Source organism: Armigeres subalbatus, chromosome 3, assembly GCF_024139115.2.
Source record: "Armigeres subalbatus isolate Guangzhou_Male chromosome 3, GZ_Asu_2, whole genome shotgun sequence".
Lineage (NCBI taxonomy): Eukaryota > Metazoa > Arthropoda > Insecta > Diptera > Culicidae > Armigeres > Armigeres subalbatus.
The window spans coordinates 166,646,673-166,674,201 of NC_085141.1; the positions used below are offsets into that span (position 1 = coordinate 166,646,673).

The 27,529-nt window shown below is 39.1% G+C and overlaps 1 protein-coding gene across 12 annotated transcripts in view; it reads right to left on the bottom strand.

Moving 5' to 3' along the window:
* LOC134220973 (regulating synaptic membrane exocytosis protein 2) overlaps positions 1-27,529 on the bottom strand; it is a 191,027-nt gene that overhangs the window by 142,262 nt on the left and 21,236 nt on the right. For all 12 annotated transcript variants that reach the window (XR_009982145.1, XR_009982146.1, XR_009982147.1 and 9 more), the window contains exons 3-4: positions 12,034-12,843; positions 2,007-2,211 (exon numbers count right to left, since the gene is read on the bottom strand). Coding sequence is in view for 9 of the 12 variants with exons in the window: in XM_062700135.1 (XP_062556119.1) it covers positions 2,007-2,211; positions 12,034-12,143 (315 nt within the window). In the remaining 3 variants the exon portion in view is untranslated. The remainder of the gene's footprint in view (positions 1-2,006; positions 2,212-12,033; positions 12,844-27,529) is intronic.

Consider the following 27,529-nt stretch of genomic DNA (forward strand, 5'->3'; position numbering starts at 1 on the left):
GAAAACGTGCCACCATCGTGATATTTTTTCAACACGTTCAAAAGTGTATAACGCTCGATATGGAGGTCATTTTCATGATCAAATGCAGCTTGTTTTATGAAAATCTATTATAATAATATGCAATGCATGTTGGTTTTTTAATTCATTTATAAAAATATTTTTAAACATTTTTTCTTGTACGGATTATTTGCAGATACCCTATAACTCACCCATATCCAAAAGAAAGCTCGGAAAATATGTTGGGGAGATATGTCTGAAATGCGCCGGTTGGGTAAAATGCGCCACCGCGTTTTCTTGGTTATTAACCCAAATGTTGTCTCAAAATCGTGAGCGGCTGAAGCCAAAAAACATTTGCAAGCCGTTACACAAAAGAACGTTGTCAAAATCGCTGTGTTAAAATTTAAAAAAAAATAAAATATTTTTGACTCTTTCTGATGCAATTTCGGTGTTTACGTCAACAATGCTTTTTCTTCAGATACAAAAAACATCATTTTCTTGTAATATTGTTGGTTGGTATGCGTTACGTCAACAAAAATTGACCATTTTCAAACCCCCCTCCTCCCTATGTCACACTTTTTGTATGAATCATTTTAAATTTCTGAATGGATTGTCACACTTCGGGCAATCCCCCTCTAAGCGTTACGTAATTTATAGATGCTCCCTTTTGGAGATTTTTTTGCTTTTTATGCCAACAAGCTTTGAACAAGTTCGAAGTATAAGCATACAAGCATATGGAGACGCATGGTGATGGAAGAATGATTTCTGCTTTGCATAGTAGGAAATGGTTTTCGATTAAATATTCCTTACATTCCCTTACAATTGTACAGTTAAGGTAATAATTTAAAGTTCATTACTTGTACTTTGTTATACGTATGAGATTGACTGTCACAATTTGCCCGTTGTCAAGTTGCAGTTTAATCAAATGTGACTAGAAAATTCAATATAACTGTTATAACTTTTTTTATTTTTCACCAAACGGCGTATTTTATTATTATCTGAAACTTTCTACAGCGTGCAAAAAATGTAGAAATGAAAAAGACACGACGAAAAATTTTTAAGGGGTTGTCAGCATAAAAAGTAAAAAATCTCCAAAAGTAACGGAGTTATGAACTTGGTATCTTGCCCAAAGTTTTTCAGGAGAACTTTTGCTACAACTTTTATGAAAAATCAAACCTTACATGTTGTGAAGTAGAATAAATATGTTTTTATCTTACTTTTAGGAAGATTGATCAGTAAGCTGAATACCTCCAAAGAAGCGCATTAACTTTCTGATAAAATGTCTCGAAGACACCCTAACGCTAAATTGCATAATAAAGGTACTATTGAAAAAACGCGCTTAAACACGATTTTAGCCACTGTGCACTGTAGCGCAATTTGTGCTTAAAAACATCTATTTGCAACTCGTTTCATGTGAATAACTGTTTTTGTTCAACTTGCAATATCATGAAATGAAAAATATTCAATTCCATATACGAAATATTAACGCGTCCAGACAAATCGAGGTTTTCACAAAACATCACAGATTCTCCAAAAACAGGTGACATTTTGACGTTTAGGCCTTTTATCGAAAATGTGTACTGGGGTAGTCATGTGGTGAACAAGTGATAATTGTTTTCAATACAATAACAGTGTTCACAATCGAGTTCATGAAATATTTAATCATGCTGCTAAGTTTACTCCACTGGAGCCATTCAAACCTATTGTCATTACGTGATACTCCTTTCAGACTTTTCGTTGCCTAGCGGTGCTTTAATCTTGGCAGCATAGGCGCCTGGAATTCTGGTGCCGGCTATTTAAAATGAATGTCTGCGTCTCAACAATAGTGTGAGCCCATACAGCTCGCATTGTCTGCTTTTATTTTCCGATATTCATGCCGAAAGAATTGAAATGATACACACGAAAACTATGGACGAGCACCGCAGCAATGAGCGAGCACATGCCTGCGTTTCGGTATCGTGAAAGCCTTTTATTCGTGAATACACCCACGACTACTTTACAGTACTCACCTTATTGTTACGTAGTGTAACTTTGCCTCCGCATTTGGCACAACAACGGATGTTGCAATAATTGCAGATGTGTCCGATGCCATCCGCAAATTTGGTTTTGAGGCAAATATGACAGGTGGCGTCCAGTTCCACGCCGGCCTTTTTCTGCTGCTCTGATTTCTGTCGGATCGAATCAACGAGCGTCGCCACCTCATCTTGCTTCCTCCTGAAATGTGAGAGAATAATTGGCAAAACATGTCGTTGTCAGATTTATTTATATAATAACATAGAAATCTAGACATCATACTGAATGCTACTGACTAGCATGAAATCTTACCAACTCAACCATCGGTGACGATAACTTTCTTGTATTAAAAAAATATTGTATTAACCATTGCTTGTAATATCGCTTCAATGTAAGTTTGGTAAGTTTAGTAAGTTTCAACTTGCAAACCACGTGTTTCCCCATTCTACCATAAAACAATTTTGAATACCTAGCTGACATAGTGAACTTCCCATGCAAGATTTCCATACAAATCGTAAATGCAGTTAATCAAGCTTTTATATCATTTTCTCGCGATTTTCATAAGATAAAATATTTCATAAACCCGTTGGAGATTATAACAAACAGATTCGCTAAAGAAATAAAACAAAATCATCCAGCAGTTTTCACGTTATGCAGATGCAGACACAAACCTTATAATTTTAATATATAAGAAGAAGATAGATAACGGTAGGACTTTTTGGTACTTAGCAACATCCGTTTTCAGAAAACATATGTTAAGCTCTTTTTAGTGGAATATATTCAACCGTCTAAGACGAGTTTTGTACTCTCCATTTAATTCCATCAATTATTTCGATATCTTTGCAGATACGTATTTCGACCACAACTGTGTGGTCGTCTTCAGTGTCTCGTACTTGACTCGACTTCAAGTACGTCAAGTACGAGACACTGAAGACGACCACACAGTTGTGGTCGAAATACGTATCTGCAAAGATATCGAAATAATTGGTGGAATTAAATGGAGAGTACAAAACTCGTCTTAGACGGTTGAACATCCGTTTGTTCGCAACTGGTTTCATTCAAAGCTGAATGCGACCATTACGCTCCGGAATTATTGAAAACATTGCTTTTTGCCTTTCTCGTATACTAAGTATACGTAAAGGCTATAATTTCACTCCAAAACCAAACTTTTGATAGAAGGCTCGGAGACCCATAGTGTTATATACCAATCGACTCAGCTCGACGAATTGAGGTGATGTCTGTTTGTGTGTATGTATGTATGTGTGTGTGTATGTGTGTATGTGTACAAATTTTGTAGACACACTTTTTGGAACTTAGCATTACCCGATTTACTCGCAACAAGTCGCATTCGACGGGGAATGCGGTCCCATTGTTTGCTATTGAAAATTGGCCTGATCGGACATTGCATTTCGGAATTATTGAAAAATCATTGTTTTTTCCCAAGGGTCCCCCCTTGGAAAAAAAAATTTCAAAATCGAAAAAAAAATTTTTTTTTCAAGAATGGTGGAAATGCATAGTAATTAATGCAAAAACATGCAAAATGATAGAAAATATGCGATCTATCCCCCTAAAGTGCTTTTTTGACCTTTCCTATGTGATTTTTTCAGTACATTTTACGATGCACGAGAAAGGCATCATCGCCGCTAGGTGGATTAATCTGGGTTTTTTTTACTTTACTTTTACTTTACTTTACATATGAAAAAAAATTGAAATTTTGAAATTTTTCGTCCTATGTGGGACTTCTTCTTCTTCTTATTGGCATAACATCCCCACACTGTGACAGAGCCGCCTCGCAGCTTAGTGTTCATTAAGCACTTCCAGAGTTATTAACTGCGAGGTTTCTAAGCCAGGTTACCATTTTTGCACTCGTATATCATGAGGCTAGCACGATGATACTTTTATGCCCAGGGAAGTCGAGACAATTTCCAATCCGAAAATTGCCTAGACCGGCACCAGGAGTCGAATTCAGCCACCCTCAGATGGTCTTGCTTTGTAGCCGCGCGTCTTAACACCGCACGACTAAGGAGGGCCCCCATGTGGGACTTACATGGGACGAAAATTTTCAAACCAGATTTTTTTTCAAATGCTACTGCCATACATTCAAATGAATATAAATAAATGCTAAATGATGTAAATAATTGAATTTATCTCGCCGAAGTGCAATTTTTAATCGGAAATAATTTTTGGGGTTCGGGGGGCGCTTAACAATCAATTTTCGAAAATCAATTGTTGAGTTTATTCGTGCAACTGAAAAAAGCATTGAGGAACGCATCAAAAAGTATAAAAAATACATTTTAATTTTCAAATTTTAACAAAGTGCTTTCGTGTGGCGGCAATTACTCAACCGACACGTTTTATACAGATTTCCCCCAAAAAGGTTAAGATAAAATTTGTCATTCAAAATAGTATAACTTTGCTCAAAGTAATACGATTTGATAAAGTTGACATAATCTACAAATCTTTCTATTTTTCTGCCCTTGTCCTAAATATGTAATCGATCATCGTACACCAGAGTTGTTCTGGGTTTTCCAAGGGTATGTTTTTTTCCTGTCATCGTCAAGAACATCATTTTTTAGGCTTTCTCCAGAAAGCAGACCAATGCGGGCTAAGGAAGACTACACTTATTTGATAAAAATTCAAAACAAATTTTTGTTGAGACTGAAAGTCAAGTTTTTTGCTTCAGTAGCTTGTAAAAATTTCAGACAAGTAGGAATCCAAAACTATTGTCCGTTGCTTCCGTAATGAGTGCCCTTGAAAACGAGAGTAGATTTAAATTTGGATTCTGGGAGGCTTGTCCTTAACAGCAACGGAAAAAAATCTAACCAACTGAAAATATGTGCCAAGTTTCATTCAAATCGATGATTGTCGTTTCTGGTTTAGGGGTTTTTCAGCACATTCTGGCTCGAATCCGTCAGATCAGTTTCCGACGTCTATCACCAATAGTGAATGAGTTCGCTAGAAGTTTTTAAGTTACTTCGTGGACGGCCGCTCGACAACACACCAAAATTTTACTGAACCGCAAATCCTTCAAAAATGCCATAAACATCAGGTTCCAACGCATCATCTGTTCATCGCATCATCTGCTATGTAAAATCATGGATGAGAATAGTTTTCTCGAGAAGGATGGTGTGCAAAATTTTCTGAAGCTTTCGGGCAGTTGACCTTTCCCGTCAAAAATTGTATCTCGTTTTATTGTTTTCTTAAGCCTCTAACTATTTTAAAAATCGGAAACAAAAACCGAAAACGTGAATGCGAATGTTAGTCCAATCTTGAAAAACAGCACGTTTTTGAGTTTTTGTTTTAAATTTTGAAAATACTTAGAGATGTTAAAAACTATGGGTTCTTTGAGAGTTTACCTTAAATAAAATAAAGAATCAATTAAGCGAATAAAATTTTTAGACAGGAAAAGTCAATTCGTTCGAATCCCGCCGGGGCTAGGCCAAAAAATGAAGTTTCGTGCCTGTTGCTCAATATTACGCTAGAAGCTGTCATAAGTCTCCATCCTCACATATACTGCCGCTAACCGCAACCCGATCAAGAATGCATAACAAAATTATAACAAGGAGAGTTATTTATTTCAGAAAAATAATGTAACAAAATGTGTTATAAAATTGGCTGGTTAGTTGTTAAAATAACAAAAATTATATCAAAATTCCCTCTAGCCGTAACATAATTATATCAGAGGTTGTTACCTTCATTTCAACATTATAACAACCGTTGATATGATTATGAGGTACAAAAATCTTCTTTCATGGTAATTGCCTACATCACGTATAAAAATGTGGTACGCTACAACGCCGGATTTCCATCCATAATGTAGGCAATTAACTTTGTACTAGCTATTAACATCGAACATTGATTCAAGTTATACTGGAGGTGATTACCTCCGCTTTTTTTCCAATATCTACAAAAAATGTAGGCAATTATTTTGTGTAAACATACATAACTAATATTGTTATAATTTTGATATGAAATAAAACTGACCGAAGACACATTTTTATCGAATTATCTAATTATAACACACATTGTTTTAAATAACAACCATTGATAGAATTGAGTTATAATTTTGTTATGTATTCCTGATCGGGAAGTCGAGCACATCTTTATATGGAGGCCCATATACAGATGTGCTCGACTTGCGGTTAGCGACAGTATATTCCATATATATAGGTGACTGCAACTAATATGTGACTTTATTTACAGATTTAGTCACAATCAAGTTGCTGCAACCATTTTTGTCTGACTGTGCTGCTCGGGGAATCGGGTGTAACAGCCGTCGTACAATTTCCAACAGATCCAGTCAATTTGTTTGTTTCGTGCATGATGTGGACATTGTCGGCCGAAAATTTGAAAAGGTGTCAAAACTTTACACCCGCCTGAAACGTAGGGCAACAAAAATTGGACTGGTGGTTAATGCTTAGAAGACAAAGTACTACTAGTGGGCGGAACCGAACGGAACAACCTGAGAAGCAGTATTATAATCTGTATTTTTATTGTTGTTGCATCCACAGGCTACATTTGGCCCCAATGATGTAGAGTATTTGAAAAAAAAGTGAACATTAAAAGATGTTGTCAAGAGATAATACAAAGTAGGTATAAAACATTTAAACAAGCATAGTCATTGTCTTCGTCTGTTTATGTCTGCGAAGAACGATGAAAATCTTCGGCGTAACATGCTCCGCGTGGCGTGGAAATCGGAGAGTTATGCGACTCTGTTGAAGACACGCTGTAGGCCACAAAAAGCTCCATGCATGCCATAATTTGTACGATGAAAGGGCAGCCTAAACATATGGCTATTACGGAGCATGCGTGGCTGGACGTTCAGGTCTATTTGTTCCAACATAGCTCCACAGTCAATTCGACCATTATGGCCTCGTCGACATCTCTCCTTGAGCGCAGTAGCTCCAAGTTGATCAACTGACATCGGCTTTCGTAGCTCGGTAGGCGAAACGGATCCATTCAAGGTAGCCTACGAAACGCGAATCGTAGGAAACGGCGTTGAACAGATTCGATTCTCTCAGCACCGTTGTTGTAAGACGGACTCCAAACAACAGAACAGTACTCTAGAGTCGAGCGCACCAGTGAGCAATAGAGAGCTTTTAAACAGTATCTTCTTCTTATTGGCATTACATCCCCACACTAGGACAGAGCCGCCTCGCAGCCTAGTGTTCATTAAGCACTTCCACAGTTATTAATTGCGAGGTTTCTTAGCCAATTTAACATTTTTGCATTCGTATATCATGATGCTAACACGATGATACTTTTATGCCCAGGGAAGTCGAGACAATTTCCAATCCGAAAATTGCCTAGACCAGCATCGGGAATCGAACCCAGCCACCCTCAGCATCTCAGCATGGTCTTGCTTTGTAGCCGCGCGTCTTACCGCATGGCTAAGGAGGGCCCCAGTATATTTCGGTGAAATTCTTCGCAACTCTTAGTTCTGGATGCTTTGTCGATGATTAATGAGATGTGTTGCTTGAATACTAGTTGCGAGTAGAGGATCACGCCGAGGTCCTTCACATGGCTCACTCGCTCTATTTCTGTACCAAGAAGGCTGTAGTTGCAAGCGATGGGCTTTTTTTTGTGAAAACTTTATGACAGAACACTTGGTCGGCCTTACCATCAATCGGTTCAGAGAGCACCAATCCGCGAAGCGATCTAGTTTAAGTTGCAAGAGCTGACAATCGGCGATGCTATGTTTTTCCAAAAAGATTTTAAGGTCATCTGTGTAAGACAACCGATGACATTTGATAAGGAGGTGTACATCGTTGAAAAAAATCAGGAAGCTCAGTGGTCCTAGATGACTCCCTTGTGGTATACCGAATGATGCATGAAAGCTTTTAGAGGTGCATTCCCCAATAGCTATGGTCAGATGGCGGTCAGAAAGATATGAACAAAACCAGCTCAGCAGACTGCCGCTGACTCCGAATCGGTCCAGTGATCCAATGGCTAATGAGTGGTTAATCTTATCTTATCGAAATCTGCAGACAGGTCAGTATAAATAACATCCGTTTGAGTCAGTTCTGTTAGACTGTTTGTGACGTAGGTACAGTAAATTGGAGGAAGTTGAGCGACCGACAGTAAATCCGTGCTGATCATCACTAAGAAGTGGCTTACAGTGTGAAAGCAGTGGTTCCATAATGACGAGTTCGAACAGCTTCGAAACGGCACACAATGACGTAATCCCTCGATAGTTGTTCACATCGCGTTTGTCTCCCTTTTTGTGGACTGGAAACATTAGTGCAAACTTCCAGCAGGAGGGGAAAATACCATTGATGATCGAAGATCTGAACAAGAAAAGAAGAGGAACGAGCAAACTGTCGATATGCTTTTTGATGAAGACGGCCAGTACGCCGTCGGGTACGGGATTATTTGACGATTTTAACTGATTTGCGGCTCTCATGATCATGTCATAATCGATGTTGATTGCACCCAAAGACTGGTTGTTAAGGGGAACGTTTTTCTTGCTGCGATAGAGACTTGGCTGTCACTCATCCTTTCGTCACTGAAAACGCTCGCGAATTTTTCGGCAAATAGGCGGCAAACTTCCCGAGTAGTTAAGGCGATTTCATCATTCAAACCCAATGTCTAATTCATTGATAATAATAGACGGTGATACCTTCTAGGTGGGCGAGGAATTCGTCTGTGGAAGCCTACTACGGGCTTCAGGAGAAACTGCTGTAGAATAATCACAGCCGCACCAAATGTATCATGTACAAAACGCTTATAAGACTGGTAATCCTCTACGGACATGAAACTTGGACCATGATGGACTTGGACTTGCAAGCACTCGGAGTATTCGAAAAATGCGTGCTTAGGATTCAACTTAAAAAAAACACCTGGATGAGCTACATTGACTACATCGACGGAACTTCGACTATACGGGATAGAACGTGCGATACCGTGGGCAGTGCCTTTTGGCTGTCTTTGCCAAAGGTTTATACGCTGTTTCACCACTAGTCAGCAAGATGCGCTAATTTGCAACCTATGAAACTATGACAGAAAATGTATGCTGAAATGTAAAGGTAGTTTCACTGCATCATCATCCACAAAAAAACACACAAAGCCACAGGGAGATCACAGGATCAAGAGATCAAATCAATCACTTCGATCAAAGCTAATTGCCTATGTTCTGGGCAGGGTTGTCCTACACTCAGTGCGAAAAATTCTGCTCTTTGATTTTACTCCATCTAAACGATTTTATAATCTTAGCTAAATAAGTGTAACTAATAGAGGGATATTTGAATTTTCTAAATGTCATGTCAAACTATTGAAAAAATGCACACCAGAGCCTCAGGAGCGCGCGCACTGAAAATACACTGGAGTGTATTTTCAGCGCGCGCGCTCCTGTTGCTCTGGCGTGCATTTTTTTGACAGTTTGACATGACATTTAGAAAATTCAAATATCCTTCTAATAGTTACACTTACTTAGTTAAGACTGTAAAATCGTTTAGATAGAGTAAAATCAAAGAGCAGTTTTTTTCGCACTGAGTGCAGGACAACACTGGTTCCGGGTATTAGACCACCCGACTTGGACATTAATTTACAATGTTCTGAAAACTCAGATGTGAATATGAACATTATGTGGAAGATTTTGATTTGAAAATGTATTGGAGGTAACCACTTTCCCTTCGATGGGACTCGAACCCACGATCCTCAGTAGGGTCGAGGGTCGGGGTTCGAGTCCCATCGAAGGGAAAGTGGCTATCTTCAATACATTTTCAAATCAAAATCTTCCACATAATGTACATATTCACATCTGAGTTTTCAGAACAATGTAAATTAATCAAGTTTCTTCTCAGACAATCGTCCACACCTATAGGTGTAATCAAATAGTTGGATCGCTAGTTGTAGTATGCTTACGCTCAAAGCTTCAACGGTACATAATACTATTTGATGTTGGAAACTTTAGCTAGAAGTCCCACTACCACTTATATCGAATGCGCTGTTAGAACCACCATAGTTAACATCGCAACCTTTGGCCATACACAGAGAAATTACTCATGTGTTATCATTTGGCACAAGGAAATAATCTACACTAAGGTGGACAGCACCCCGATGATACTCCATTATGGGAAAATTTTTGGCTTCGAGAGCTACTGTAGAAATTTAAGCCAAATACGTCAAGTCTAAGGAAGTGCTCAACGACCATGAAATTTATATAGGAAAATACATTCCATCTACTTTGTTACTTCTAGATGGCGCTGTAGTCATTCAATGTCGCTCATAAGTACATGTACAATGTATAATCTTTCCATTATTATGAAGAGGCTCCCGGAAACCGCGCGTAATTTTGTAAAAAAAAAAACAAAAAAGTTATAATATGAAGAATAAAATATGTTTTTTTTTCACTGGGGTGAAACGCGCCATCCAGCTATTGTACATGTACAGTATACACCCGCTGATCCGACAAATGTATGGCCGGACTATCGGGGTTGCTCTCGTTAATCCGACTGTCAAATCCATACAAATGAACCAAAACAAAATCACAGCACAAATTTGAAAACTGACAGCATAATGTGTTTAAATGGGTGTTGATACTTTTTAATCCGGAAAATTCCGAATTAGTGAGATCAGGACTAACGAGTCGTCGGATTGGCGAGGTCCGGATAAACGGGGGGATACTGTACACAGAAAAAATAAAAAACCTAAAAAAAAAGTTTAAAGAACTCATTTTTGAGTACGAAGTTCAAATTTTTAACTCAATATTAGGTAGTTTTCTCACTCCCTCTCATGAATGATAATATAAACAAACAGAGCTGCATCGACCCTGCTGCTCCGTGGAAGAAGCCAAATTTGAATTGTTTTCATCATAGTCTCGAGTGAATGAAACTAACATAAATTTGAGTTGGTGAAACTTCATAGTGGGTGAAATTTCAACACGGGAGTGAAGGCAAAGTACTCACCGGTTTTTTTCGCATTTTACTTATTTTTGGCTTCTTCCACGCAAGGGCGGATTTGAGTGAAAGGAACCGTAAGGTGAGTTGTTTCGCGGTTCCGTGCAGAATCAATCCAATCGATGTGCTTCGATTTACTTCATTTGTTCGATACTCGTTTCAAAATAAACTGAAATTGGGGCTCACTAAACTTCTCCGATCGATTGTTTATACGAACTAGCTGGCCGGCGCGTTTCACCCCGGGGAAGAAAATTTATTTTTACAACTTTTTTAACGAGAAAAAACAACTTCACTAAGCGCCCATTACGGTTTTTAATTGATTTGTCTATACAAACGACTCTAAGATAGAAAAAAATCAGTTTTCCGCGAAATAAAGCTCCAATCGAGAACCGGTGTAATTAGACGAATGCGACGAAAATCAACGGGGGTGGTATGGTAACAAACCTGGAAACACGCGCGCCCAACAAAAGATTTCTATATTCAGATCTCCGGAAAGCCCAGAAGGAGATTTTTCGACTTACATATATGCAACATTATCCTTTGGGTAAACCAGCTACCAGAACACCGGAGAGCTATCAAAATACAGAATACATTTGAAACTTTTTTCCCTATTGACGTAGGACTTTTTCAAAAGGATATTATTTAAATCCGTGATCTTGGCCAAGAGAGCTAATCCCTACTCCTGGCACTAGGACTGGACTTGTATCTCGAGTAGCACAAATGTTGTGAACATGTTTCTATTACTCTTCATTACTATGTTTCCTACCACAATCCTACTTCTTTGTTCTCAAGAGTCAAGGCTAACTGGAGACCTTATTACTCATGCACAACCAAATTTAGTTGCACTGCAACCCAATCGGTCTGAATTATGCTGCTAGGGATGTTATGCGCACATACAGTGTTACTTTGACAAGCTTGCTTCCTATTCTTTGTTGTGATAGAGAAGCTCAACAGAGCCCACCGGATTTATTCACCTAGATTTTATCACAGTCCATAAACGAATAATCTGATTCAATCAAAAAATATAGTTCATGGTTTGAGTCGCTTAAGATGATTGATGCCGTTCCCGTTTGTATAGGATTTTTATATACATATAAACAACAAATAAAAAGTTGATTTAACTTACCGCATGATCTCATTCTCCCGCTCCTCCTCCTGCCGTTGACGTAGCATAACATTTTCAATGATAGCTCGTTCCTCCTGTGTCAGATGGGATAAATCAGGCATATCGGCCATTTTGGTAATATCCTAGTGATGTAATGAAATACGATATGCTACGTATTTCTAAGTTCGGATATCTTATCAGTAAACGTGTGTAAGCTATTTATATCTGCTGAATTTGCAGTAGCGTTCAAGCTTTTGTTTATTATTATTCTATGCACCGTTCGAACTGCTCTATTTGGCAAAACCATAAAACGAAGCACTACAGGTATGTATGACTTAAATGCTACTTCGTTATTCTTTAGCAGATGTATGCTGTATATACACAAGTTGGTTTTTCCTTTCTCCACACTATATACAACTCACTAAACGCAACTACGCCTATGCTTCGTTAGAGGAGCAATCGTTATAGAAAATATCCGCTTCTATGTGCACTATTGTTGCTATTGTTCACTTGATTACCCTCGTCATTAATCACACATTTGCCCGATGGGTAGGCATCGGAACTGGACACCTTGTATTTTTTCAGTTTGGTTTCACATTTTGAAAACTGATATTCGCTACACTTGTTGTCATTGTCTTCACCGTTGGCTACACTTGAGAAACGAATGTCGCGGTTGCTTTTGGTAAACATTTTCACTTTTTCCGCCAGCGGACAGTGTCGAAGAGAAGTTGCCTTTTGCTACGATCTAATGAGCACGCAGTTTCCACGCACAACAATCTGTTCATTCCGTTCCATAGTGCTGCTGTGTGGCCGCGCATATGGTATGGTGACCTGGAACGAGCAAGAAGAAGGAAGAAAGTTTAAAATATTTAAGTACTCAAAATATAAAAGACAAATTTGGCAAGACAAAAGGCAAATTTGGTTGCGATATACTTAGAACTATTTATTCTTCATTCGGATTCACAGGAATCTTTTTCAAATGGCAGCTAAACCTTCCCATCAGTTCATATTGAGAACATTATCCAATAATTGCAAATGATACATTTGCTTAAATGTAACTACATAACTATTTTTTATTATAAACATTGTCCTATTTCAACAACAAGGTCTGATGTGTAGTCCTTCGTAACTGAGAAGAGTGAACGAAAATTTCTCCAAAGATTTTCTCTAAAAATGTGTTTTGAAATATCCTTACATATTTCTTTGAGTATTTCAAGGAGTGTTTTTTGCTTTGAGTATTTCTATAGGTCGATTTCTTCTGTTAATTTTCTTCTTGATTTTTTAAGGGAAGTTCTTCAAAAATTAGGACAGGATGAGGAGGAGGAGTTCGTTTAAAATACAGGAGGATTTTTGTATCTTCTATCTATCTTCTTCTAAATATAAAAAAATTAGTTTGCATTTCCTTTGAGGCAAACAGGCTGATCGATTTGCAAGATTTTCTCACCAATCGATTCGTCTCTGGCTCTTCTATGTTTGGTGTTGGTGCATTTGACGTAGAAATTTGGGAAGTTGTCAACATACAACGTTTTTATATGAGCTTTGAAGAAAGCCATCAGCTCGAATTAAAATCGATCTAGAGTGAGCCGCTGGAATCAAACAAACGATTGACAGTTAAATGAAAAAAAAACTTGAGCAAGATCGGGCCGATACGTCTAGTTTTTCATACATTTTCAATGAAAAAGACAATTTTCCGAAGAAAATCTCAGAATAGAATCCCGAAGGTACTCCAGAAGGGATTTTTGTCAGAACACAGGGAATTTGAAGTTTCCGAAGACATTCCAGCAGGAATTACCAAAGTAATTCCAGCTAGAGGTGTGCGTCGTCGCGCCACGCCGCCACGCACCGCCGATGTTTTTGTATCGGCGCATCGCTGTTCAAAATTTGGCACGTAGCTGATGATCTTTGCACTTCTACGCCAAGGGCCCAACATTTTAAACTGATGCACTTAATGATGCATTGCATTTAAACGATGCACTTAATAGTAAAAGCATACAGACATACGATGAAATGAACTAAATTTGGGAGTCGTTTGTTGTAAGCATCAAATATCATATAATTTGATTTATGTTTGGTTCGAATAACTTGTTTGAATAAATCCTAACGTGCAACCTTATGAGAAATGTTCTGCTTCTGATTTTTAAGAATTTAACGGTAAATCGTAAATTAGCAGTTTTATTACTCGGAATGTCAAGGAAAAAAAGAGGAAAAACAATATAATGAATTAGCGATGATTTCTCGCTTAACTTTTCAAAAGGACCTAAGTAACATTTTTTTCATTAATTAATATTTGAATAGCGTAATCAACAGAAAAACATGGAAGCTTTTGATTGTAGTACTCAAATTAATTCATGAAAAAATGTTACTTAGGTCCTTTTGAAAAGTTAAGCGTGATTTGTCATAAATTCAAGAATTTTGTAGGACAACGACTTTTAAGGGAAACAGTGTTTTTATGCGGTTAAAAGCTCGAAAATCACTTTAACATGATCAAAACGTGAACGGAACGAATCGCAAGACTTCACAAGACTTGTAGAGCACACCAGAATCTTCCATATCTTCCAGAGGTTGTTGAGATGATTTCCGGCGTTTATATTTCTTGTTAAATTTGTTTCAAAATTTTAAATAGCACAAAACACTGATCCACCTCGAAATTTTATCCGAATTAGCTGAAAATTTAACAGGAGGCTAATTTTAGCATAAAAAATCCAATTCTGGGTTGACCGGTTGAATTTTTGATACTTTTTGAAAACACGAAGAGGTCTATTGTATAGCCACTCACGATTTGTACAACCACATATGCTACGCTAATCATTTGCATTTTTCCAGTAACATATGTTTGCTTTTGAAAAGAAATTAGGAAAGGAAAATCCCAGGATGTGCGACATTGTCTATCCCAAATCCCGGGACAAGGAAACGTACCAGGGATTCTACTGTCCTCACAGAATTTTGTCCTGCTACGCTTACATGAAAGATCTTCATTGAACTGCCTAGTTGAAAAACAACACAAAATTGAACATAGCACAACGTAAAAATGTCCCTGTTCTAAATGGCCCATGAATAAAGAAAAATCAAACACTCGCGAATAAAGTTAATTGGGAACACAATAATATTGAACACAGGATGATGTAGACCGAGCCACCATCAGCCGAAACTTTTTTTAAAACGTTAACGAGCTGTGTAAAAATAAAGCACTAGAAATTAACGTCTGTATTCGTGCACGGCACACTACGATCCATGACAAGTAAAGAACTGAATTCATTTCAAAATTCACAAAAAAAAAAGAAAGAAAAAGTTTGGCATGGAAAGCTTTCACAAGTAAAAAGACAGACCTCCTTCTTCTTCTTCTTATTGGCATTACGTCCCCACACTGGGACAGAGCCGCCTCACAACAACAAGTGTTCATTAAGCACAGTTGTTAACTGCAAGGTTTCTAAGCCAGGTTACCATTTTTGCATTCGTATATCATGAGCCCAATCCACATTCTCTTATTGATAATTTTACCCATGCATGCAATAGAAACTTTTTCTGTGCGAATTATGAAGCTTATTTGCTGTGAAATATTATCAACTATTAATCAAACTGAACATATGTATAATAAATAAGCTTTGTATACTATGAACTCTAAAATGGGGTTACCCTATATCTTATAACGTACAGCCCATCGAATATAGTTACCTTATACGCTGTACCTATTCTATGCATCATACCACAATAATAGCGGCGATCTTATTGCATTTAACCAACAAAGGAACTTTCAAACATAGAGCCGCGATGCAGGATGGAGTGATGAGAAATTTTCTCCTCTACGTGCACTTTTCCCTTCCAGCAGTCAGTATGCAGTTTTTTATCCTATGTGCACTGAATGAACTACGAGACCAGTCAGCGATCATATCATTTTTGCTTAGCCGTTCTTCACTACAGCAAGCTGTTGGCTTTCACTCCAATAATGTGTCAGAAAGAAGAAATCACTTTTGACAATGTGCTCATTTTTTATCCTTCTCTGATTCGGTCTCCGTGGAAATATCGCCACTGAGCCATCAGTACGGGGAGCTCTCACGGGAGCTCAGTTTTCCTTTGCTCCTCATTTCAGTGGGCCTGTTATTGTCAACATTGAAAGATGGGAGAAGTGTGAATCGGTGTGGAAAAGGAACCGTTCGCCACCCAGAAGCGCATGCGCTGTATCTAGCTACATGTCAGTAATTGTGTACTCTGTGGAATGACATGACAGATACCTAGTAGACGAGATCTGTCTTCTGGGCATTAAGGTTCAAAATGTATAATTCAGTTTAAGCTAATGTGATTGGTTTGTTTATTAAAAGTTTGAAGTATAAAGATGTCAAAGTTTACCCATTTTACTTTCATTTAATATGATATCACGTAATAATCTCTTAATCTGAACAGGCTATAACGAGAACATGTTTCCAGTGTTCATTATTTTAATACCAAATAAAATTATAAATCTCTCTAGAATTCGTAGTTATCTTTCACGCATAATCATCGATATATGCCATACCTCTTAATTCTGAAAGAAAATGAACATTAGCTATTGCTATTATTAGGGGGCATATATTAACTTAACAAAGGTGACTGAGTTAAAATATTGTTCCAGTCTAAAAAGGCGTGTATTGAAATAGAACAATGAATACAAAATAATATAACGTTCTATAATACAGCTGGAGCACACATATAACCTATATGTATATGGGTAGTTTTGAAGTCATATCCATCTACTTATTTGCTATTTGCTTACCCAGACTAACTAAGCAATTTGTAGTCATGTTACTGCTGTTCCATTGTTGGGCTTCCATTTTAGCACTCAAATAAGTGTTATAATCAATATCACGCTACTTATTTAAGTTAAATAATAGTTATTAAAGCACCCAGTTCGTTGGTATGGTTTTTCATAAGCATAGGCGTTTTATTTTTCTTCCAAAAATGAACTGTTCCAAAGCATTATTATGGATAACCTCTCTTGGTGATTAAATGGAAAAAATCTTCATTTCAGGGCATTTGTAATTTCAATAAAAAATATATAGACCTAAAACATGCCGTATCAAAGTTTTACTATTAAGTTCGGATTCTAGATAAGGCCGTTACAAATATTTGATTAGCATTATTTCCAACTGGTCTCCAAAAGGTCATGGGGGTAATAAAAAATAAATATTAAATTTAAAAAAAATCAAAAAACTCCTCGGATTTGTTAAAGAATGTTTTGAAAATTATCCGAGTTTTATTTTGCTGCCCCTTCAAAATATTATTTTTTGGCAAAAAAATCCGAAGGGAGGGCAGACAGAATTGTTTTTAAATATTTGTACCGGCCTAATATATAAAAAAATATTAAATTGATGGGTTTCATTGACTTTTCTTCCGTTATACCATTTTTCGAAGTTCCCCATAAAAAATGGAATTTTCCGCAGAATGCGTCCCAAAGTTGTCGTACAACAATTATTGTTTTGTTATACTCTAAGCTTTAATTTGAAGGTTGAGCCCCCAACTTTCCTGACATTGTGAAATTTTGGGACACCCTAATATGTATATCTACATACTAGCTGACCAGGCGAACTATGTTTCTCCCAAAATTTATAAATTTTCAGAAATAATTTTGTGCGTTCACAATATAGTTAAAATACTGTAAATAAACCGATTCTTCAGAATTATTTATTTTTGCCTTTGGAGACTCATAGTTTTATATACCAATCAACTCAGTTTAACGAATTGAGTTGATATCTGAGTGTATGTGCGCAAAAAGTCTTGCTCACTGTTTTTGGCACTCAACTTCAACCGCTTTGTTTGCAACAGATTGCATTCGACGGGGAATTCTGTCCCATTGTTTCCTATACAAAATTGGCCAGATCAGACTATGGAATTGAAAGTTATGGCCAAAATTCAAAGACGCGCAAAAAAGTTTAGCTCACTTTTTGGGCACTTATTTTCAACCGATTTGTTGTATTCGACGAACAATTGGTCGAGGAACTCTGAGATTCATGCAAATTGGAAATTGGCCAGATCGGATTATGACCAAAAACATGCGAAAAAATTAAGCTCATTTGTTGGGCACTTATCCTTAGCCGATTTGCTCACAACAAGTTGCATTCGACGGGGAATCATACCCCATTGCTTCTTATTGCAAATTGGCCGGATCAAACTATGCACTTAGAAGTGATGACCAAAATACAATTTTGTTTATGCATTACTTATTTTACAGGCATTTATTCTTAATCGATTTATTACAACAAGTTGCATACTGTTCCATTGCGTTGTATGGACAATTAGTTAACTCAGCAGACTTTGCCCACCATAGTGGGCTTTTGGTTTTTGGTTTGATTATTATTTCGCTTTTACATCCTTTACTAGGAGTTTAATTTTGATCAGATGGTACCCATTAGCTCCAGCACAGACCGGTTGTCAATGATTTAGACTACATTTTCAGTCTTGCCCAAAAAAATGCAATAGGAATTTCCTGGGAATAGTTTAGAGAATCAATCTCCTTGCGTTCGAATTTGACTTGTTTTGCTTTGTACCAGACTACCGTGTCCACCGCATAATACACTGATGACAAAGCCGGTCAAAATAGTACTGGGTTTTCAGATAATGGACAGTAGCCGCTACAAAAATTCTCGATCGTACACATCAATGGATCGCCTACTTTGAGCATGTTTACAGCGGCAAACTATGAATTAACTTTTTGAAATCAGTATGACAAAAGGCATCTAAGGTTCGATTTCTCAAAATTTAGCACCTTCATCGAAAAAATATTTGGGCGGACACCTTCCTACATAACCGGTACCAAATAGCTTTTCATGAAAAGTTTCTAATTTTGAGAAAACCCGCGTTAGATGTCTTTCGCCATACAAATTTCTGGCGGTTAACTCATGCTGGCTATTTTGCGCATATACTATAGCGCCTGGGTGTGACAGCGGCGGGTAGAAAATCAGCCACTACCAATAATTCATCGTTATTGTATCGGATTGCTGAAAATGGATTTTAAAGCATTTCACACTTTAAAATTACTTTCCTAATCATTACTTTTTTGTCGGTTTTTTTCTAAACAAACTGACTTATCAGCATCGTCAATACTTTACCAGCACAGATCGTGTAGAACTGGTCCCGTGGAAGCATCTTATAATCGAATTTCACTCATCAATAATCTTTATAATCTAACATAACGATCTTCCTCGTAAAAGACTATCGTGCAACAAGTGGGTCCATGTTCTGACATATGCGGCTAGTTATTCAAATCTGTTTCCACATGAAAGTACGGAGTTCATTTTGTGATCTCAGATTTTTCCACATCCTGAACGGAAGAACCAATTTTAAGGGGAAAGCTTGAACAATTTTCCGAACAAGCATATAGTCAGGATTTGCACACGGAGAAACTCAATTTACCCATTAATGGGTACTTTTTTGTGCTACATCTTTCTCTCTGCAGAAAAATTTATCTTTTTTTTAAGTTTGGCGGCATAACTCATTAATGCAGGGAGGAACAGACAGCACAAAAAAGTTCCCGTTAATGGGTAAACGAAAATATCCGTGTAGAAATCGCTCTCAATATAAAACGAACAACGATAAAAGAAAGGCAAAAACTTTTCCGAATCATAACGAGCCATGATAACAAAATTATCAAAGTTGTATATTTATAACAGCGACAGAATCGGATAGGCAGCCCCATAGTGAAGTAATGATTCTCGCTTTGTTCTCGCTCAGTTTGTGTTAAGGACCGCACAGCTGTGTAGATGAAGTTGGAGCTTTATTTAAAAAAAAATTATAATGGGGAATAGTCGAATCAGTTCTTTATCATAACAGCTTGCGAAAAAAGCCTCACACCGTACGCTACATATCGTATATGTATACAGAGATGATAAGTGAGAGACTTTCTCATTCTCTTTTGGATTCAATCCCTGCATATACTATATGAACCGTTTGTTTGAGAAACTGCATATGTGACATTTTTGCCCAAAATGAGATTTTTATATATTCTGAATCCTCGTCCAAAAATACATATTCTGGCAAAAAATACGAAAAAATATTTATTGTTCAGAAATGTATGAAATTGTTTTCGTTTGTTTGAGAAACTACATATGTCCACGTACTTTGAAAAGCAATTGTGGAGTACTGCTTGCACTGAAAGTGCCCCAAGATGTAGAGTTTTGCCAAAAACTATTGATCTGTATCGAAGAAATCGAAAGATTGGGTGCAAATTTGTTCAAAAACAGTTTTTTGTTGTTTTCTCGAAATAGTGTAAAATGGACTTATGCAGTTTCTCAAACAAATGATTCATATATACTCCACGGTGTGTTGGTCCGAAGAGGCTTATTTTCAAAAAAAAATCAGTATTTCTAAAACACTCACTACACGAAAGTAGGGACACGGTAGGTATTTCCGTCCATCGTCGTAGGGGCTAAAACCAACGAAAGCAACGTTCATTTGCTAGAACTCCACTATAGCAAAACGTTTCTCCTGAGCTTACGATTTGGTACGTATGAGTTTTACAAAAAAGCGTCTCTTTTATTGGTTTTCGAGACTATGACGAACAGACGAAAATACCTGCCGTGTCCCTATAGGTTTCCCTCTTTCACGTATAGGTGCATTTTTAAAATGTTATATCGAGGGTCATTTGTAAATACATTTTTGGGGCGGTTAAATCATTTGAGATTTCTATGGAGTTTGCACCAAAAATAGTGAAAAAATAAAAACTGTTCTAGATCCCCCGATAAAACATTTAGGATTACCCACTATATGAAAGAGGAGAGCATATACTTTCACGTGGTGGGTGTTTAAGAGATACTGGTTTTTGAAAAATAATGTCTCCCCATAGACACACCGTGACTCATAAGGACCGATTTACATCCAGATTTTTCATGTCCTGAAATATCACCTCCAACAGCAAACGAGGGAGGCAGGACTACATCCCCGACCCGCTAAACCGTTTCCATTGCCGCCAAGCCCATAGTCCCTTCGGTTCAACCAGAAAGTAATGCTTCAAAGGGGGGCCAGTGCACAACGCACCCTCGAGGTTAGCTGCGTGTCCTTGCAGCACCGAACATCGTAACTTAGAAGAACACCATGGTATCGTGCCAGCGCGTTGCCGGCTTTCCAGGTGGCCTTACCACGCCCTATGTCCTCGGAAGGTGGGAAGGGTCGGCTTCTAGCCTGCTTCCCTCTGCACGACTGGTATCAAGAATGATGATGCCGCGTGCACCCAAAATTGACCTTTCTGCGATAGGACCTATTCGCCAGCACCCAGAGGGACTTACCGACGCGGTGCCTACGCCTGCCCCAGCCTTGACGAGGACCCCTTTCCGTCCTCGGGCTCGGAACCCGCCTGGTTGACCGACGCCGCGAAAGCGACGATACCATGTTGATCTTCGCGCGGTCACTTGTTCGATAAATAGATCGAGTTCGACTTCAGTGCATGACCCCCGGTATGATCCATGAAGCCGACTCCGATCCCTTGACCACCTCTTATTTGCGCCTGAACTAGCCATCCTTGAGTCCACGCGCCACCTTCTGTGTAGCTCCGAGACGATTTGGGCGATAGCCGATAAAACGGCATTCCAGCCAACTTCATCTTCACACATCCTCCGAACTAGGTTGTCCGGAGTAGTGTCCAGACCACATGTGGCAAGCATGTGGTCACGCATTGCGCGAAAACGTGAGCACACGAACAACACGTGTTCCGCCGTTTCCTCTAAACCTGCGCACACCAAACACTCGGGCGAGGCCGAGAAAGCCCGCTGCGTTACCTGCACTGTGATTTTGCAGCACGCTTAAACGCCGGGCACATCGAACCCCCCATGAGGTGCTTGCTGTTCACAGCTTTGCTGGAACAAATCAAACAATTGGGAGGATTCGTGCAGCATTGTGCCTTATGTCCCTCCAATCCGCAGCGTCGGCAGAGATTGCTTCTGTCAGGGCCTTTGCAGTCCCATTGCTTGTGCCCCGGTTCCAGGCACTTGAAGCAAACTTCGGGTTGCTCGTATATACCACAAAAGTTCAACTCAATGGACGCAGTGGTTCTATGCCCCAACAAAAAAATATGCCCACAGGGCACACCGACCATCCCACCTTGACGTTCCCTAACTTGACTACCTTGGAGGCGTCCGCTGCAGATAGCCGAACCCTGCCGGACCTTTCCGTAGCCGAACGGCTGCGATGGACGTCTCCACTTCACACTGTCGCCGCAGTGCCGTGACGAGCTCTTCGACTTCGGTGATCTCTTCCAGGTCTTTAACCCTTAGATTCACCTCCGTAGTGAGTGCCCTCACCTTGACCGTCTCGCCTAGGACTTCCTCCGCCAATTTCTTGTAGGCGGCGCCCTTTTGCGAGACGCCCCGCTTCAGCTCGAGGATCATCTCGCCCATCCGGGTACGTCTTATTCGTGGCAAGAAAGCGTACGTACTTTGAACTCAAAAAAATATTCCGATCGAATAGAGTTCGCCGCCGTACCAAATATACTCCCTTATTAAACCGGGGGCGGTAGTCCTCCTTGGAGTATCAACGCCTCCCATTCAGTGTGCTAGCGTTCCAAACTCATAGGGGTCTTCATTTTTAGAATTCTCGAAAGGCTTTTTCTATCAGCGCACCGTAACGACGCTCATTGTTGTGTTACCAAGTGATTCGCTTCACTCAATAGGCTTCCATTGGTGAGCTTTGAAGATCATTAAACGGTGAATCATCAAACGTCCAATTTCAAAGATCTTAGGAAGCTCATAACTTGCCCCGCGGCAGAGCATCTATTTGGCGTAGAATAACCCGATTGTTTCTCATGATCTGATCACTTATCTATACTGGAATGCAGCAGATGGATAAAATGATGAAATGACAGTTTCTCGGCTGATACAAAAAAAAGGCACATAATGAGCAAAACGGCTTGATGGCTATATAGTGCATTTAGAAAATCGAATGTGCTAATCAATAGCAAATAAACCTACTGGGGCTTGCTTGCTTCTGGATCACTCATGCAGTATCGGTTGCATTGTGATGTAAACAGCGGGCTTCGCTTAATAGGTGTTGTACTATGTACAACGGTGTGAGTCAGATTGTCAACGACAAAATCAGTGAGAATGCCAAAAATACGACATTCTACGGTGGGCTGGTTAGATTAGGGTAGTGTGAATAGCGACATGGAAAACGCGAATAAAAAGAGCAGTAAAGTTTCAATAGAAATTGTTTGCAATGAGCGGTGATACGAGTGGTGGTTCATTATTTCAGTGAAAGTGCCCACTATTCGTACAGAGTCCATAATACGCATGTAAACCTTAATGACATTCACTTTTCGTTTTGTTTGTCCTATTACATATTAATAAAAAGGTTTTAGCTCTAAAAAGTAATAAAAAAATATTTTCAAAGTTGTTGCCAAAATCGGGAAGAAAATGTTGATATAACTGTACCCTTATTCGGGGTAGTAACCCTCCGCGTTTTGGAGCGGCCCCAAGGGAGCTCATCCCCTGGAGACTGTCTCCCCTGTTTTTGTGTCTGCTCCGTTGGAGCAGTCACCCCCGGCGTACCCGCAAATACTTGAGCCTCAGTCTGGGTAGACCTCGACTACACCGATTTCACGGGTTTACACTTGGCCATCCCGACCCCCCTCTCCAGCTTGGCGACCAGTCCAGCATCGACTTTCGAAGTTTCTGCAAGCTCCTCTTGAGGTCCTTACTGATATTATGCTTCGATGACGCAAAGTCGATGATGGCGTCCAGCTGTTCCGTTGCCACCTCGAAGGCCGAAAGCCCATCGCGTTTGCGGTTCATCGCCTCCACAAGCCATGGGCCGTCAATAACCTCTACCGGCGTTTTTTAGCCGAGATGAAGGTTAAGTGACCCACGCTGGCGCTGCGCACTGAGCTGCCGACTATTGCCTCTGGCCTCCTAGGCCGAGACCTGAACAACCCACCTCTTGCGAAGGGGTTGTCGCCTACACTACTACCACTAATTGAAGAATTGACTTGGTTTTCCATTTTGGTCCCACGAGTTGCTCGGGAAAAGAGGTCCACCACGCCAGAGCCCAGCATGACGCGGTAAGGGACAATTACTGTGGAGGGTGCCCAGGTACCCCACAGGCACCGTTAAAGGCCTAGCTTATTATTTCACCCCCTGGCCATGCATCCCCTCGGCACGGGTCGCTTGACGCCTTGGGATTAGGGGTTAGGGACGATGGTCCCGGTCTAACTCGCAGTGGCCATGGGGAGGGGTCGTCAAGCCCTTGGACAAAGTCCCTGCTGCCCCAAGTCCAGCAGCTGCGTATCTGATTATTGATATGTGTTATATACTATCAGACAACGGTGGGCTGGTCACGTTGTTCGTATGCCGGAAGAACGTCAAGCGAAGATAATATTTAGTAGAGAACCTGGAAGAGGCCGCAGGCTTCGTGGAAGGCCGCGTACACGATAGCGTTTTGCAGTTGAAGAGGACCTGAGGGCGCTCAATGTTCAGGGCGACTGGAAGCGATTGGCCCAGGATCGAGTCCAGTGGAGAAGGATACTCCATTCGGCGTAGGTTCATCGAAGAGCTGTAGCCCATCAAGTATCAAGTAAGTATATACTATCACAAGGAACATATTTGAAATAGCCTATAACACTTTTCTATAAACAATTGTCCAGATACAGTGATGACCCGATTTTTAACATGTTCAAATTTTGACTGCCCTGGAATGAATTTTGGAGCTCTATAGAGGAAAAAGAGTTATTCCAAATTTTTGGAAGTCTATATTACAATCACAAACTTGTGCCTGGCACAATGTTCTGTATACACATTTTTCAGCGCTAAGCCATTAATTGTTTTTTATTTGTGCAGTTTTGACTTCCCTAATGAGCATTTCTTTTTTTTAAGCAATTAACGAGAAAGGCATCATCACCGCTTAAACTGGGTTTTTTATTAATTTTATATTTTTTTCAGTGTTACCATACATTTTTTCCTTGCAATAAAATAATGAGGGGAAAATATACATAAAGGGTGTATTCGATACAAATGGCACACACTTATTTATTCACCAAGATTGAACGGGATTTCATGAAATTTTCAGGGAATAAAAAACTTCTAATGAGTTATGATTTACAACATTTGTTTTACTCAACTTCATCACCCATCCCGAATGCGCGCACCTTCCTTTTCACTCCATACATCAAATTTTGTACAATTGATTTCTCAATGTTTTTGTTGTTTTTACACAATTTTTCTTAAACTCCAGTTTTGTATTAATAATTTTGGAATATTTGCGAAGTTTAACCGCCCAAAATTTTTCAATTCGCGGAAATTCCGGTGAATTTGGTGGCTTCATATCTTTCGGCACAAAATAAACTCCTTTAGCTCGGTACTAATGCAAAACGTTTCAAGCGTAGTGGCAAGACGCCAGATCAGGCCAAAATAGAGTTGATACTTTGTGCTTTATTATGAATGGTAAACATTGTTTTATTTTAAAAGATATTTTATTATTTCATTCATTTTCATTTCATCATTGTTCATTATTTTAATAGATATATGAAAAGAATAAAAATTGGTGAGATTTCTGAAGCATGCCTTTTACTCTTCGCGTTCCTATAAAGAATATATGTAAACATCGCGTGACATCTTTCATTCAAATTGAAAAATTCTAGTACTGCTCTCGACGTACTAAAACATAACATGGTGCGTCAACTTCTTTTGACCATACTTTTTGGGCAAATGTCAACGCATCTGTTAATATACAAGAATGCTAGTATTCGTGTCGAGGAAAACCTGAACCGAATTACACGTTTAGAAGTACGTATTTTCGATTAACATAACGAAAACCGCGATCACGAAAACAAGAGAACTTCCAACTAAGTTCCAACAACTGGTTCCAAATGTCTTCTCGGCCATATAATCTTAACCCCCCATCTCATCTTGTTTCAACTAATGATTTATTCTTAAAAATTTGTCCAAGGCAGATGTTCTAGGTTCTCCATATTGTTCCGGGGTTGAGTAAGGATTAACAAACCGAAAGCAACGCCACATATCCAGGCAACTCCTTGAAGCCCTTGCGTATGGTTTGTGATTCTTAGTAGTTCAATTCTGCTTTTCTAGGTTCTCCAAATTGCTCCGAAGTTGAGATCAATTGGTCTACAAAGTCAACTACACCTGGTGCCAAACTGAAAGCATTCAAACATGTCGATGCAGTACCATAAAGCCCCTGCGTATGGTTTGTGATTCTTATTAACTCAACGCAGGTATTGACCCACAACTCGAGCACGACACTACGCTACACCGTAAATGACGTCAAATTCCCGGATGAGCAACTGAAACACCCCAAACCTAAATCTCAACCCTACCCATCCAGAAATTACCCTATCTAACCTTCAATTACCACGAGTATCTTGGTCTATGTTCCTTTCCCTTTACTAACTGATAATAATAATTATACAGTTTGTAAATCTCATAAAGAGTCTCGGTTCCGTTAAGTTTATACACACCTGAGCCTGTCAAATAAAAGCAATAGATAAAAAAAATCAATGCATACGTTCTAGGTTCTCAAAATTATTCTAAACTTGAGATCAATTGGTTTAGCAACACACAACTACGCCTGGTAACATACCGAAAGCAAATCAACATGCCCAGGCTAGTCTACAAATGTCTTGTGCATGCAGATAACAGATGTTGTTGGTTTTCCAAATTGATCCGTAGAGTGTTTATTGAATGATTGAGCCAATAAAAAAATAAATAATCAGGGTATAAGCAACTAACAAATCTCGGGTACTTATTCAAAAGGACGTATATGATTTTGTAAACAAAGATTCATACGTCGGTCTGTCCAAACTTATGACACTTCAACGCAAACCAACACCCCGAACAGGTAGCCGAAGCCTCACCCTACCTGTCTATAGGGTGTCTCAGAAAGTATCAGCACGATTTTGATGGGCTCCTATTGTTTTCATTTTTTTTGTAAATGACAGGTAATCACTGAGCATCATTGTTTACGTTATAATCTGTCGCTCTGTGATTCATAAGTGCCATTTGGTTAAGTTTTTATGAGAATGCGAAACTTTTTCCTTGAAAAGCGCAAACAGACTGCGCGAATGATGTACTATTCCTAACATTCACTTAGTTAGATGGCGAGAATATAAGATGAGAGCATCGAAGCAATTTGCAATGCGATTCGGAAGTATGGTGTGGATTTTACATTTCAGGGCATGAACAATTCTGAACGTAAATCGGTCCCTATGAGCCAAATGCTCGATCGGAAAATCTTTCAATCTTTCCCGTAAAAATGGTACTTCTGTTCAAGTTTGGAAAAATCTGATAACATCGAAGAATAAAGTCGACCAAACAAGACACAAATTAACTACGGACTTTCATGGAGCAGAAGAAGAACAAAGAAGTGAATAACATGCTGCATATGTCAGACTATGGGCCCATACGATATACGATGAACTTTTGTGTGGAAGATCGTTATGCAAGGTGATGATGATGATAAACCATGAGTGAAGTTCGGTTATAAAATGCTTCCACGGTGAAGAGCAAGTTTATTTAGGAAAATTCTGTAAAAAGGCAATGATTTTGTAAGCAAT